Source organism: Stigmatopora nigra, chromosome 17 (assembly GCF_051989575.1).
Source record: "Stigmatopora nigra isolate UIUO_SnigA chromosome 17, RoL_Snig_1.1, whole genome shotgun sequence".
In the NCBI taxonomy this organism is placed as follows: Eukaryota; Metazoa; Chordata; class Actinopteri; order Syngnathiformes; family Syngnathidae; genus Stigmatopora; species Stigmatopora nigra.
The window spans coordinates 927,499-943,661 of NC_135524.1; the positions used below are offsets into that span (position 1 = coordinate 927,499).

At 39.4% G+C, this 16,163-nt stretch overlaps 1 protein-coding gene and 1 long non-coding RNA gene across 4 annotated transcripts in view; one reads left to right on the plus strand and one right to left on the minus strand.

Moving 5' to 3' along the window:
- Positions 1-4,804: 4,804 nt before the first annotated feature.
- Positions 4,805-16,103, plus strand: LOC144210238 (uncharacterized). 2 transcript variants are annotated; one of them, XR_013329339.1, is made up of 5 exons: positions 4,805-5,015; positions 5,172-5,234; positions 6,031-6,226; positions 7,185-7,362; positions 15,645-16,103. It is a non-coding gene; the product is annotated as an uncharacterized LOC144210238 (long non-coding RNA). The 2 variants fall into 2 exon arrangements; XR_013329338.1 differs by lacking the exon at positions 6,031-6,226.
- tsc1b (TSC complex subunit 1b) overlaps positions 13,433-16,163 on the minus strand; it is a 29,063-nt gene continuing 26,332 nt past the window's right edge. Inside the window, exons 22-25 of one of the 2 annotated variants that reach the window (XM_077736778.1) lie at positions 15,941-16,063; positions 15,660-15,868; positions 15,385-15,558; positions 13,433-14,963 (exon numbers count right to left, since the gene is read on the minus strand). In XM_077736778.1, coding sequence (XP_077592904.1) covers positions 14,408-14,963; positions 15,385-15,558; positions 15,660-15,868; positions 15,941-16,063 — 1,062 coding nt within the window. In that variant the 3' untranslated portion in view covers positions 13,433-14,407. The remainder of the gene's footprint in view (positions 14,964-15,384; positions 15,559-15,659; positions 15,869-15,940; positions 16,064-16,163) is intronic. The other variant, XM_077736779.1, reaches the window with a different exon arrangement.

Sequence of the window (16,163 nt, forward strand, 5' to 3'; positions counted from 1 at the left end):
ATCTATAACAATGTTTATTTTAGCTTCTTTAAAATATATTTTTAGCTTTTACTAAATGATTTTTGAACTAAAAAAGGAGAAAATATGATTAAAAAACAACCATTTTTGATTTAAAAGGGGAAATCTATACCCTTAATTTTAATTTGATCTAAAACAGAAAGTCACCACTCGTCATTGACTTTCCCTGGCCACACATTACAATAATTTTAAAATTCCCCAATCTAAGTCAAGTCACTGGAAAACTCTGCAAAAGAAATTTTGTACCAATATTGTAAAGCTCTCAATGTCCTTTTGTAAAGCAAAATTACAATTAGATGCACTGGGTTGGGAGTTATTTCTGTTTACAAATATCCTCTACTCAAACTACTGTTAATCAGGTGTATATAATGATAAAGACCTGGCCTTCTTCTCTCCATTTAAAGTCCTATAATTCCATTTTGAATCATCATCCACCACATTAATACCTCGGTTGATCCCCTACACGTGTCAACACGCCGGCTTCCCTTTAATATTTAGCGCGGCCTTTCCTCTGGGGGTTCCTGACCTCCGACACGGGGACGTTACCACCTTGCACTTTACACCGTATATTTTAATGAGTCTCATCAGGACATTCCGACCTGACTCCGCCTCCCCCCACTTCCCTCTCTCTCTCTTTCTCCCACTATCATCCTTTCTTCACCTCCCGTACTCCCCGAGCCCCAGAGTGGCTCGCCCCATTCTGTTTCATCGCACATCAAACACGTTGGAGAATCTCCGAGCGGGCAGGATCCGGGGACCGCAACATCTGCACGGTGGGGGCGGTGGGGGGCCGCGTAGAGGGATGGCGAGGGGGGGGGGTAGTACTCTGGCCTCGGAGGAGGCGACGTAGCAGATGTCACCGGGACCCCAACAGCAGGTTTGGGGGGAAAAGCCGCAGGGAAAGAGCCACTCGGGGAACAAGAGGTGAACTAAAGTCTTTCCTAACTCGCTCCGTTGTACCCCCATGATTAGCCAGAGTGGTTTGACCCGCAGTTCTAGGGTCCGGGGTTCAATTCCAGGTGTGGACTTTTCATGTTCTGCATGTACTTTACTTTTTCATTCCAAGGACATTCTTTGCTAGGCTTTTTGGACACTCTGAATTGACCTTAGTTATGATTGGTTGTTCGTCTTTTGGCTGACAAGTAAGCTGGGATAGGCTCCAGCACCCCCATGAGGTTTAGAAAATGAAGAAATAATTTTTTTAAAAGTCTTTCAACCACTTTTGAAGCACAAAAAGCCTCTGAATTATTTGGAAAATATATCTTTCTATATTTTAACTCACAGTGCACCTATCAATAGAACCACATGTGACTCCTGAGCCATAGCTTTTCCCTATTCCTGACCTAATCACAACTACTGGAAGACCTGTTTTTTAATAGAGAGAGACGCCATGGCTCTTTGGAGAAGGTCAGCATTTCTTTGGCATCCATTAGCAAGGGGGAGGTATTTCATCAGGAGCGCCTTCTGGCAGGCCCTTCAAGCAGAGAGGTAGCGCTTGAATCGGTGGGAGCAGAGCGCAGATGCTGACATTAGCCCGGTTAGCCCAGGCGCCAATCGGGAGCAGCTTCCGCTGTCAATGAGTCATCAAAGGCCTTGTTTGAGAACAGATGTTGACGTCAGTTCGCTGCCACAAGCGTTAACCTCCATTGAAATGTGAAGCTTTTCTCTTGTACTTCATTTGCATGGCTAACACGCACAATTCTCAAAACCACATTTGTCAGCAGAATGGGACGTTTTGCCCGTTTATGTCTTTTTTTTAAAGGATGATTTGAAACATGATAAAAAAAGGGACATCTGTTGTTGTTTTTATTGGAAAACAATGGAATTCAAGGGGTTACTAAGCAGAATTAATTAAGAAAATACTTTATTTTACCTGGCCTTTGGAGTTATTATGTAATACTAGTATATATATATGTGTGTATTTAATCATTTTTGTATGAGAGCTTCTTCAATTTCCATTCTGAGGACTGTTTACTAGAAAATAGGACTGACCTTTACCCCAGAATGCAGACCTAGAAGGACGCTGAAGATTAAATTAAATTAAAGTGACTTAGTATTTAACAAAATAGAATCTTTTTTTTCCCAAATGGCCATTGACACACTGCAATTTTTTCATTAACTACATAGTTTTGAAGTCCTCCTGAAATATATGTAGTGTGGCAGTAGCGTGGAAAGGCGCTTTATGCCATAAAAGCGCCATCCTAATTTGGAGTTTGACTCCCCTGACAGCTGCCTTGTCGTCATCTTTATTATTCAAATGTCTCGGAGCCAAACAGCTGTTTTGCCTGTCACATTGAATCACCGGCCTCAGGTTCAGGTGACGCAAAAAAAAATAGGGAAAAAAATCACAAACTGTATTGAATTATATTGTAGTACCAGCCAAGAAGAGTGCACATTTTTTACAGTGTGCTATAGGAGTGGCAAAGTCAACACTCTGAATGCACATGTTGATATTTGTAAAATTATTTGATGTAGGTTTAATAGAATGTAAATAAAGTAACAAAATGTAATTTTTTTAATGTTTTTGCAGATTGGTTCGGTGGGGAAGTGGTTCGTGTTGCAGTTCTGGGGTCCTGGGTTCGATCTCCAGGTAGGTCCTCCAATGTGAAGTTTGCATGGCTTGTATGGCTTTTCTCTGGGTACAATTTTTTTTATTTTTTTGCAGATTGGCCCAGTGGGGAAGTGGTTCGTGTTGCAGTTCTGGGATCCTGGGTTCGATCTCAAGTAAATCCTCTTATATGGAATTTCCCCTGGCTTGTATGGGTTTTCTCTGAGTAATTTTTTTTTAAATGTTTTTGCAGATTGGCCCGGTGGAGAAGAGGTTCGTGTTGCAGTTCTGGGACCTTGGGTTCGATCTCCGGTAAGTCCTCCAATGTGGAGTTTCTCCTGGCTTGTATGGGTTTTCACTGGGTACTCCGGTTACCACATTTTATCTTCATTGGGGAAACAATGAATGTTATGCCCTTTTGAAAATTTTTCTTGACATTTATTGCATTTTATTAAATCCAAAAATACATCCCATCATTTTATCTCGACCCTGCATTTCAAATTCAATCTCCAAATGAATAAAACCCCCACACTTCACATTTTTTGTAACAAAAAATACATGTCAAAACAGAAAATAACCCCAGCCAGTAACAATAATTCTCCCATAGCAAATGAATCAGCAGGCATTGGACTTTATTAGCGCATGCGTTGCGTTCACTGACAGCAAAGTCGTCGCACTTTATCACGCGGCGAGTAATGAGGGAGAACTTTTGGAGCATCTGTGGGAAGCCGAGCGCCGTACCACAAGCTCCATGCATTTTTTATCAGCCGCAATTACTCTGAGCGTGTTGATATTTCCCCCATTTGGGAACATTTGCATCCCAATTCCGTAGGACGTTGCCACTCGGGCCGTAAACGATAACGCCGTGGCCGTCCAACTGTTTATTTGACCGAGGACTAGCTAACGGGCAGACTGCGCCGTGAGGGATCAGCTGGGTGTTTTGACATCTGTCAAGTCACCTCCATGATGACCACACAGGCTAACGATTCCTGGGCCAGAACTTGGATCAGATGCGAAGAGAACTGTCCAAGGTGCTGAACCACAACTTTTTTTTTAAACTGCCATTTGGGAGAAAGTTGGACATTGAGTGTTAAGACCGGTTCCCATGAGAAAACAGATTGAAACTAATGTTATATAACGCCATTCCCAAAAGATTTTGCCCAATAATACATAATTGAATTGAATGGAATTGAATGGAATTGAATTTAATTGAATAGAATTGAGTGGAATTGAAATGCATTGCATTGAATGCTTTTATTGACATTATACAAGTATAAATGACATTTAAAGCTTTACCAAGAAAGTCACAAATAACAACAACAGACAAAAAGACCAATAAACAGATAGATCATCAATATATAGTAATGGTAAATACATATAATTAATAAATAAGTAGTCTTCAACATAGATATGTAGTGTTGTAAAGCTAGCAGTAAGTCTTTTGGATAGAAACTGTCCTTGGGTACGTTTGTCTTGGCTGTTATGGCCCTGCAACAGTCTTTTACGCCGACCTGGTTGAGCAAATGGTGGCATTATTAAAAATAACAATTTGATAAGGAAGGAAATTGTAAAAAAAATGTGTGGACATTAGAATATCCAACTTGAAATTAGACCAATATTTCCCAGAGAGTTCACTTAAGACTCCAGTTCTGATTTGCAATGGCGCCAACGGCGAATGTCACAACGCGTCACCCCGTCTCGTCTATTAATATTCATCCAGGCGTATTCCCAATCAATCTCAATTAGCAGCCGTTGCATCGCATTACGCCGGCAGACCACGGGCGGCGATGAAAGGCCCGAAATCAACGTCACGCTGACAATTCCCAGCCCAAATGACGGGCCGACTCGGTACCTGGATCAAGGTGCCGGAGTCCGGGGTGGCCGATTCCCGCAAGATGAGATTTGTGGGCGAGTGACAGGTGCCCAAAGAGAGAGAGAGAGTCGGATAGAGTCCTGATGGAACTCCACAACCATTTATGCAGATTAACACGTCAAAAGTACAAATGAATAAATAAACCGGTAAGCCGAATCAGGCATTTAGCCTGAGGGGATGCCATCGTTAGTAGATTAAACAAAGTGACTAATCAGAAAAACAATCCGCTACTGAAGTAGAGGAAGTCAAAAGATGCCAAAGCCTCAGGGTAAAGAGCTAAGTCATTGTAATTATTTAGCTACTGGAAAACAAAGACATGCATTTCTAATCAGGATATTACTGACAGATGATTTTTTTTGCAGATATTTTCCATCATGACAAGGACAAGGCAGACTGTTTTGATCAAAGACCAAGTACTTGTCGTTCCACATTTTTTACACGCTGACATGCGGGTGAATCGCATGTATTCCAGGATGGAGATTTTCCATTTTTTTTCCCCCCACGACAAACCAGCTAGTGAGTGAGACCATATCGCTGCCCTCTGGGAATTCTTCTAGTCCATCCATAGAAAAAAAGGTGGGTTTCTATTCAAGAACAAACGATTCCTATATCATACCGAGGTGTTTTTCCACCTGGAAAAGAAAATCCTTTTACTTTGAAATCCAAATGAAAAGACGTGAGCGCCAATATCAAAACGCTTGAACTCAAATCTATGCCTTATTTTTTTTCCAGTTAAAGAAAAATAGAAGAGCATCCGTCGGTTTCTCCCCCATTCCCAACCTATCGATTGGTCAGGTATTTCTGTTTACTCCTCATCTACACTCTTTTTTTTTTTTTTTTTTTCCCCGGCTTTATTCGCCCCGAGGCGACCAGCGGGGCTCAGCTTGTTCCACTCTTTGATCACCGTTCAGCCAACGGATTAACATATGCACGCTCTCTTCCATCCTTTTGTCGCTGAGCTTGCTAATAAATCCGCTATCTATCTAGAGCCGCGAATCAATCAATCAGAGCGCTTTACGCCCCGGTGTCCGACATGGATGCAAATCATCCGTGGCTAAAGCTCTGCTTAATAAAAACCCAACGCCCGATTCATTACGAGACGCTTCGATGCGTCGTCTGTCGTTTCCACGTCAGGCAAATTGCGGGTAAAATGCAGTACTGTCGAAGTAGAAGGTACAGAAAAAAATGATTGATTTGGACAAAAACAACCCTTTTTTTAAAGGCCCTACTTATTTTTTTGCTATGCTAAATTGAATGGAATTCTTTTATTGTTATGAAGTAGAATGAGATTTAAAGCTTCCATCATGTAGTGCACAAATAACCACAACAAACAAAAAAAATGGCTTTTTTCCCTAAAAAACGACATACTATAATAGTAAAGCTTTTTTTGTCGCAACGGCACCAAATTTCCCCAAACACCATTTTTACCCACGCCGCTTCCCTCTACCCACACTTACATATATCTTCCCTCTAAATCGAGACCCTGCGGTGTTAAGATCAGAGCTAAATATTCATGATCACTTTGAAAATGGTGTAAAAGTTCTAAACTCCCATTTTTCCCCCCTGCACTCCATCTATTCACTATGCAAAGGGTGAAGCGGCGCATCCGACACTCTGAATAAAAAAACACGAGTTCAGGACGGAGGCGGCGCGGGCCCGCCAGGTGCCAACAACCAAGCCCCATTAAAAAAAAAAACCTGGAAGTACGATATCCGTCGTCTCACCTGGGGAAAAACAACAACCTTGCTCACCCTGACAGAGAGACAATCAGCCTCGCTGTACTTGAGGTGAGGCGGCGTTGACCCGGCATGCCGACACGATGCCGCTCTCCCCACACTGATGAGCGCTTTGGCAGACATCAAACGTATACGCGGCGGTCCCCCCGATGACCCGCCGACGCCACCTTGTCTCCCGCTATCTGCTTTCACTTGAGGCGGACGCGGGCGGACAGCTCGGCAAATATCGATCACGCCACGTAAAATCCTCCCGCGGGGTCGGAGAGGTGATTACAAAAGACCGCCTAGGTGTCTATTTGAGTTTTTTTTCCATAGTCTGCCTGTCATAGAAAAGCACAGCCACATTGTTTAGTTCAAGCCTCTCCAATCGTATGTGGAAGAGAGACGTCTCTAAAGAAATACTTTGACAGACAGCCGCGGAAAACACAGAATAATGCATGCGCAATCCAATTTTTTGACTAGAAACCATGTGAAAACCGCCTCCGAGTCGCCGGCGGGACGAGAAGGTTCACATTAAGAAAAGGCCGGTTATTAATTAAGCCGGCGGGGGTGTTCATCTCCCCACGGGGAAGGCCCCCGATGGCGTATTTTGGCGCTGCGACGTGGCTTTGAGGTGGTACTACTGATAGAGCGGTGGTAGTGGATGGTGGTGCTGATGGTGGAGGGGTGTTTTTTTTTTTTTGAGGCTGGCTCGGCGCCGACAGCGTCTGCGTGCCCGCTTTGAAGTGTCACCTTGAGGGAAGAGGCGATGGCCGGGAAGGCGGCAGGGCGGGCGGGCGGGCGGGCGGGAGCCACGGAGAGGAGTGGCATGCTTGGCATCGCCAGACACGGCGGCGGCGGCGGCGCTTTTAATATTGCATGGGCTTCCGTCCATCTCTCTACACACTTAGGACATTCCTTCTGCTTGATTTAGTTTGAAAGTGGATCTTTGTTGTTGTTGTTGTTGTTGTAGGATTTCTCCCTCACTCTTTCTCTCCATCTCTCTCTCTTTTTTTTTTCTCGGTGGCAGCTCAAGCAACACCTGTGCCGGTTTTGTGCTCGTTCTCGCCCGAGCAAATGTCAAACTCTGCCGTCGGAGGAACTTTAGCGAGAGGACGCCTTATGGCAGCTGACAGTGGCGCAGTGGAGCAGTGGACCGACACGTTCCTGCTCAAGCCAATAAATGAACGGCGCTTCTACTCATTCCGGTATGCAAAAAAAACAACAAAGAAAAACAAAGTTGTACATATATATATATAAGCACATATACATACAAATTATGGTTAAATTACAGGGCTGTCCATATAAAATCTACTTTATTAAATGAAATTTAGCACAAAAGCCAATTTGATGCCAATTCTGCAAAATACTTCATATTAAGTATTTTATTTATGATTTCAATTTCATCAATTGCTTATTTCCCCTCTCATTTCTTAGACCTAAATTGCCCAAGGCTAGTTTTTACTCTAACTTACATGTACTTTACAAATATACCCCATAACACAAAAAACAAATATCCACAGATTGGCAAGATTATTTTTACAATTCTATTATTCAATAAAACATTTTTTTAGTAAATATCCACCATTTTAATTGAATTTATAGACCTTATTCAATGTAGAAATGCTCTTTTCTTAACCAGTTCTTTTCCAAAAACATACTTAAAGGCTTCTCCCTTAAAACAAATAACAAAAAATATATATATACATTTATATATGTTTACCTAGCAACTGTGAGAGACTCAAAGTTGTCTCACTTCGAGAAAATCACAAGTGGAAGTTTATCATAAATACGTAAAACATCTCGTTTTGATGTAAGTCAAGAGCAAATAATGAGTTTTTTTTAAAGAAAGAAAGATTGCAGTCCCATTTTTATCAGCCGTCCCATTTCCCAAATAGCGATTTTAACTCCCTGATTAGCACTGACATCTGCACTCTTTCATCTCTCCCTCCATCTTGTTTTTTTAATCACATTAACCCAAACGGGCATCCTTTAATGGCCTCTTTTTTTTTTAGGAACGCTGAAAGAGGCACGATAATTAAAATAATTAAACCGCTGGGACGAGACTGTAGTCGAGATCGTCTCTCTTTCTTTTTCTCTCTGTAGCTTTTTTTTCTGTTCTTTTCTTCTTTTTATTCCTTTAACTTTGCTTTTTTTTACCCCATAGAGATACACACATCATTCTCACTTAAATTAAACTCATTTTTATTTATTTTTTTGGTCTCTTTTAATGCAATAACTCTTATAGATTCATGTCAATCATAAAAAATAGAGGCTGTCGGACATACTATACTATTTCTAAACATGTACCCTCGGCAAAGATTAAAAATAGGCAAGAAAAAAAAATGCTTTGCTCGAATGATGATTATTTATTCATGAAGTTTTAAGCTTTTAATGAGGACAAATGAAGCCGTTTTTCAGCATGTCAGTATGTACTACATACTTACCAAAAATATTCTTGTTTAGCATTTTTTTTCTTTTTTTAGGACGTCCGGGTGGAATAAATACTAACATTTAAATACACAGTAGCATTTTAGAGAAGATCAGTTAAAACCCACTTGCAAACTTTTAATGAGAAGATGCTCATGATTTATTAATTAGATGTAATTCTTTGGAATTAAAGCTCAATTCTTGTTTTTTTTTAAATACTCGACCACTGTAGGAATTTACGCTAAAAATATTGCAACTTTTTATGAGGGTGAACAAAAAAAACTATATATATTCCGTGTTTTATCAAATATTTAAGCTTGTGTAACTAATTCTCAAAGTACTGTATTTGTAGTAGTATATTAGTCATTTCTACATAGTGGAAAAATAGGTTATAGGGTGATGCCTTGATTTAAATGAGGCATGGTAGGTGTAGCTACAGAATATTGAATTTTAAAAGTATATTTCTTCAGATGGATGGGAAACTTTATTTCTCAGTCAAAAAGAATTTAATGAATTCTCACATGAGGGTTTTTTTGTGTTATTGAGTGCAAGATGTGGGTGTCTTTTTCAAGCAGTGTTTCTATTCTATATGTCGTTTTTTAGGGGGAAAACTATACTATGTCATTTTTTAAGAAAAATAATTCTTCCTATACTATGTCGTTTTTAAAGTAAAAAAGCCTTACTATACTATGTCATTTTTTAAGATAAAAAGCCTTACTATATAATGTCGTTTTTTTGAAGAAAAAAGCCTTACTATACTATATCATTTTTTTGAAGAAAAAAGCCTTACCATACTATGTCGTTTTTTTTAAGAAAAAAAGCCTTACTATACTCTGTCGTTTTTTTTTTTAGGAAAAAAGCCTTACTATACTATGTCGTTTTTTTTTTTTAGGAAAAAAGCCTTACTATACTTTGTCGGTTTTTTTTGAAGAAAAAAGCCTGACTATACTATGTCGTTTTTTTGAAGAAAAAAGCCTTACTATACTATGTCGTTTTTTGAAGAAAAAAGCCTTACTATACTATGTTGTTTTTTCGAAGAAAAAAGCCTTACTATACTATGTCGTTTTTTTGAAGAAAAAAGCCTTACTATATACTATGTTGTTTTTGACAGATAAAAAGCCTTACTATACTATGTCATTTTTTAAAGACAAAAACCCTTACTATACTATGTCGTTTTTTGGAGAGAAAAGCCCTACTATATATACTATGTCGTTTTTTTAGGGGGAAAAAAGCCTTACTATACTATGTCGTTTTTTGGAGAGAGAAAAGCCATACTATACTATGTGGTTTTTTTAGGGGGTAAAAGCCTTACTATATACTATGTCATTTTTAAGATAAAAAGCCTTACTATACTATTTTGTTGTTTTTAAGATAAAAAGCCTTACTATACTATGTCATTTTTTAAGATAAAAAGCCTTACTATACTATGTTGTTGTTTTTTAAGACAAAAACCCTTACTTTACTATGTTGTTTTTTTTTAAGACAAAAACCCTTACTTTACTATGTCGTTTTTTAGGGGAAAAAGCCTTACTATACTATGTGATTGAAATGAGGCATGGTAGGTGTAGCTACAGAATATTGAATATTAAAAGTACATCTCTTCTGATGGATAGAAAACTTTATTTCCCAGTCAAAAAGAATTTAATGAATTCTCACACGAGGGTGTTTTATTTTTTATTTTTTTTCTGGAGTGCAAGAGCAGCGACCGCCCGCCGCCCGCCATGTTTGGCAAGTCTCAACTTTGCACAAGATGGATGTCTTTTTCAAGCATCTGTATTTCTATTCCATTCAGATCATTTTCACAGGCTTCATTTCAAGTTGGCAAACACTAAAAAAAAAGGAGGAGGAGGGGGAAGAAGTACTTGAGACTTTTATTTAAATTTTCATGGAATCTTTGAGAACATTGAGAAGCAATTTCACATTTGCACTGACATGTAATTTCTGAAGTGCGAACGTCTGAAAGCACAAATTGCTACGGATACATTCCCTGTGTGCCCAATTATCTTGCATCAATTTTTTTTGACCTGCTGGAATGCGGCTAAATTAATCATGGCACTTTTTTTTTTCTTTTTTTTGGACTCTCATAAAACACATGCAGGCGTTTGATAAAGTAATCATACTTGGTTTTGGTACTCATACACACACAAAAAATCATTTATATTTCATCTCAACAGCAGATGGGTTTAATTGGGATTTGGGAGAAGGGTTAAAATAATAAGAAGAAAAGATGGAGGAAAGAATAATATGTGAGAATGGGGTTGGTAGCTCTAAAAAATACTTTAAGATTATTATTTTTCTGTTTTTTGATGATTTTTTTTGGTGTATTCTTCCTCATTTTGATATTTTTGAAGTATAGTGAGTAGGGTAGGTAGTTGTTTGTAAAATAAATAAGTTTGGTTGTCTTAAAGTATATGATATTTAATTGACAGCCTGGGGATTGAAATACTTATCAGTACTTTTAGGTTTAAAATCATGGAGTACTTATTTAACTGCGAGTTGTATAAATAAACCTGTTGCTGAAGTCTGAATAGCCAAGGTTTGTATATGAAGCTACAGTGCCCTCTATGGGAAATATGGAGAAATAATTTAGGTGGAAAAGATTGCTTTTTTACTTAAAAAACAACATAGTATAGTAAGGCTATTTTACTTAACATTCGACATAGTAAATGTTGGAAACATTTTCTCTTAATTATTTCTAGATATTTGTAGTCAATGATGACAAAGAGAAGTGTGGTCAAGGTGGTGTAGTGGTTAACTCACCGGACTCCCACCTGGGAGACTATGGTTCGAATCCTGGTCAGGAAACATTTTCTCTTAATTGTTTCTATGTACTTGTAGTCAATAACTTCCAATGATGACAATGGAAAGTGTACCTAAAGTGTAGCCTAGTGGTTAACTCACCTGTCTTTCGTCCAGATGGGTGTGGGTTCAATTCCCGGTTGGGAAACACTTTTTCACTTAGTTATTTCTGTGGACTTCTTGGAAAGACACTCAAATGATTACTGAAGAAAGTGTAGTCACTTGGTTGGCGCAGAGGTTAGTTCACAGGACTCCCGTGTGGGAGACCTTGGTTCGAATCCCGGTCAAGACACTTTTTCACTTAGTCATTTCTGTGGACTTCTTGGAAAGACACTCAAATGATTACATAGAAAAGTGTAGTCACTTGGTTGGCGCAGAGGTTAGTTCACAGGACTCCCGTGTGGGAGACCTGGGTTCGATTCCCGCTGTCGCCCTTTGGCTGATCACCGAACCAAGTGGTCTGGAAATTGGAATAAGAAGAAGGGAAAAAAAAGAAAAACTTTTTAATTTTTATTAAACACTTAGTCATACTTTTCAGCAAAAGGTTATATTCCGAACTGCCTTCGGCAGTTCGGAAGACACTTGATGGACCTGTATGTGCGAAAGGCGTTCTCGGGTCGGCCTTCGGCCGACCCTCGACCGCTTGCTTGGTCAGTGAACCGCCGACACCGGGAAGCGAACTCACGTTCTCTCGGTGCAAAGGCGAGTGTGCAACCCACAACACCAACTCGTGCCCCACTTATACAAGGGTGTTGAAACGTTTTATCCAAGGAATTGGGGTGAAACACTTAGTCATTTTTTGGATAAAAAGCTTCATCTACCACTGAACACTTATACACTTATACATTTAAACACTTAGGCATTAGAACTTATTCTTTTACCTGAATAATATTGGGAAAATCTTTGCCCGCACCGGGACTTGAACCAAGGACCACAGAGTTGGTAGACTGATGACTTATCCACTGGGCCACCACCCGGTGAGAGTTGGTAGTAGTACTTGTTGTTTTGTCTCTTTTCACTCCCAGATCATACTTAATACTTTTTTGGACCTTCAAGTGGGAAAAGTTTGGTAAGTTTAGTAAGCAAAGTGGGACTTGAAAATAGAAAATAATGCCTTACTATACTCTGTCGTTTTTTGGAGAAAATAATACCTTACTATACTCTGTCGTTTTTTGGAGAAAATAATACCTTATTATACTCTGTCGTTTTTTGGAGAAAATAATACCTTATTATACTCTGTCGTTTTTTTGGAGAAAATAATGCCTTACTATACTTTGTCGTTTTTTGGAGAAAATAATACCTTATTATACTCTGTCGTTTTTTTGGAGAAAATAATACCTTATTATACTCTGTCGTTTTTTTGGAGAAAATAATGCCTTACTATACTCTGTCGTTTTTTTGGAGAAAATAATACCTTACTATACTTTGTCGTTTTTTGGAGAAAATAATACCTTATTATACTCTGTCGTTTTTTGGAGAAAATAATACCTTATTATACTCTGTCGTTTTTTGGAGAAAATAATACCTTATTATACTCTGTCGTTTTTTGGTGAAAATAATGCCTTACTATACTCTGTCGTTTTTTGGGAGAAAATAATGCCTTATTATACTCTGTCGTTTTTTTGGAGAAAATAATGCCTTACTATACTTTTGTCGTTTTTTTGGAGAAAATAATGCCTTACTATACTCTGTCGTTTTTGGGAGAAAATAATGCCTTACTATACTCTGTCGTTTTTTGGAGAAAATAATGCCTTACTATACTCTGTGGTTTTTTGGAGAAAATAAATCCTTACTATACTCTGTCGTTTTTGCTTAAAAAAACTTACTATACTCTGTCGTTTTTTGCGAGAAAAAAAAAGCCTTACTATACTCTGTCGTTTTTTGGTCGCCCTGTTGTCAAAGTGGCGGCCCGCCACATCATTCTTTACGGCCCAAAAAAGTAAATCTTTTTTTTATAACAGAAACTACAATCTATAATCTTTTTTGTTAGGCAAGGGCATGACTTTGGTGCAGGTTCAATTCCCGCTGGTGACATTGACACAACACTCAGTTGTTGTGCAAAACATCGAAGACGACTTTTATTGTTCACAGTTAAACACAAGCTTTAAGAACTTCCATTTTTTTTTTTTTGCCATTTCATCTATTCAAGAGTCCAGTTTTTTTTTCTTGAGTTTGTGCAGATTTGTACCTTCCGTCTTAGGTTGCTGTCGTTACTACGGTTGGAAATTGAAGTGAATCGTCGTTGAACATGCTGAGGAGAGCGCGGCAGACGGACATGACGGCAGATTTTTTGTGGACAACAGGATTTTAAAAAAGGACAAAAAACTATCGGAGAAGCCAGACCAAATTTGAGGGGGAAAATACACAGATTTTTGGAATCTTAAAGCATTGAAAATTGCGACAATATTATAGAACTTAGTCATATGAAGACGGTTGTGATAAAAGTTAAGAATTTAGTATTTTAAATCTATAAAATACATAAATAGTTATGTTTCTAAATTTGGTATAATTTTGACTGTCTTCAGGTTGTTTTTGTTGCTTTATGAGGGTCAACAAAAACTAATTTTGCACAGATTTTGGACAAAAACTCAACCCTGATTCCTGACAATGATTATGGAAGAAGAAAAGTTTTTATCCTTTAACAAGAAACACAAATCTTTGTGTTTTTGAGGGATAATCTATGCTAACAGATGGCTTCATCCAGGTAATTTACACTATTTTAAATCCAACTGTTTTCCATGGTACGAATTTGCAACAAGAACTGAGCAAAGTCTTAATACTTTAGCTCAACTAAAAGCCAAAAAGGCAATCCGAGTTGGAAAAATGAAAATTATCTTAAAAAATCTTACCAAGTTTTGTCTACACGTGCTGGGGAGAAATGGTTATTTAAAAAAAAAAACGAAAAAAAAAATCCTGTTGTCCACTTCGAGGAATGGAACAGATAATACTGATTTTCAAAAAGAGAAGCTGAAATATTACTCTTTAACTCATTTGTAAATCTTCTCAGACGTCAACTCGAACCACTTAACTGTGCTCCTGATGCGTTTCATTGTAGTCCATAATCTTTAACTGTTGCTGGCGGGGGCGACCAATCTTCCTGGGTGGGTTTTCCTGACCGGACGCCTGCCTTACGGGCTGAGAGGAATCCTTAACGACTGCGGCGGCGGAAATGGCGGCGGCGGGGGCAGGCGGTTCCCCGCCGCACGGCTCAGTCTTGACTTGCGGCGTCTGCAGATGCGCATCTTCTTCATCCTCGTCGCATTGACTCTCGCTTTTGTTGCGAAACAGCTCGCGTGCTCTCATGCCCAGGAAACTTTTGGCGCTGGGGTAGGAGCCTACGGTCAGCGGGGCGTCGGACGGGTCAAGGTTGGCCAGCAGGTTGGCGTGCGGGTGGTAGGCCAATGGGGGGTCCGCTTGGAAAGACGAGCCCGAATCCTTGCTGCCGTTGACGGAGCTTTTGGGACTTTTGCTGGCCGGTGATAAAGTGCTGCCGTTGCCGCAGGGGGAGTCGTGCGGTGGTCTTCCGGCACCCCCGTCGTCCTTGTTCAATCTTTTGGTTGAGCCGTCGGGCACGTGGAAGCTGGGGAGGAGGAAAATGGGGAAATTAAAAGATATCATTGGTGCAAAAAATTGTTATGTATTGCAATCAGAGTTTGTGTGTGTGTGTGGTTGGAAATAGCTGTTAACTATTATTAAATTATTAAGATTTTTTTTTAAATCAGGGTTTGGGGAGGAAAAATATCCAATCTTAACCAATTTATGTCAAATTATTATTATTATTAACTCAGAAGATAGGGTTTTGAGAGAAAAAAATCCAGTCTTAACCAACTTAAGTCAAATTATTATTATTTTTCTTAAATCAGAATAGTGTTTTTGAGAGAGGAAAAACCCAGTCTTAACCAACTTAAGTCAAATGTTTTTGTTAATTTTAGATCAGAAAAGAAAAATCCAATCTTGCTATATCAGTATGGTTTTGTTAAAAATAAGCAAGATTCCCAAACCTGGAGTCAGCAGGAGTGTGTCGGTCCGCTTTAACAACCCCCATTGGCAAGCAGCTACCACTTCCCAGACCCTCCATCTCCACTTTGCTGTAGAGCTGCAGGATTTCCGTCTGCAGTAGTTGGGTGATTCTCTTCTGAGTTTGATAGCGGCCATCGGAGGCCTGCAGCTCTGCCCTAATAACCCAAAAAAATAAAAATATGTATACAGATGCAAAAATTTGAATCAAAAAGATGATCCATTGTCTTTTTTTTATCTCCAGAAAACCGAAACTCACTTTGCTTGACACTTGACATCCTCAAGAAACTTCTTCTGCTCCACAATGAGATGTTCCTTCTTGGAGAGGAGGTTCTCCAACTCTGTGGCTCTCTGCTGTGCTGCCTCCAGTTTTTGGCCTTGAACCAGCAAGCTCTGTTTCAGAGCATCCATCTCCTTCCTGTAGGACATTTGCAGCATTCGGGCCTCCTTGGTGGTGGGTCGCTGCACCTCAAAAAATTAAAATAAAGACAGATGAATGCCTTGGAAAGACTTCTTAGCCACTATAATTCATCTGCATACCTTGGTACTATCTCCACTGACGTACTGCAGTTCCTGCATGGACAGTTTGTGGGCCTCTCCAAGGAGAAGAAGCTGTTTGTTCAGGAAGCTCATTTGCTGCTGAGTGCTCTCACTGTTGCTTAACTGTAAAATGCACGCATGGAATAAATGAACATGAATCAAACTGTAAGTGTGTCCAAGGATTTTGGTTGATTTGGTGAATGTAAACTGATCTTTTAAGCTA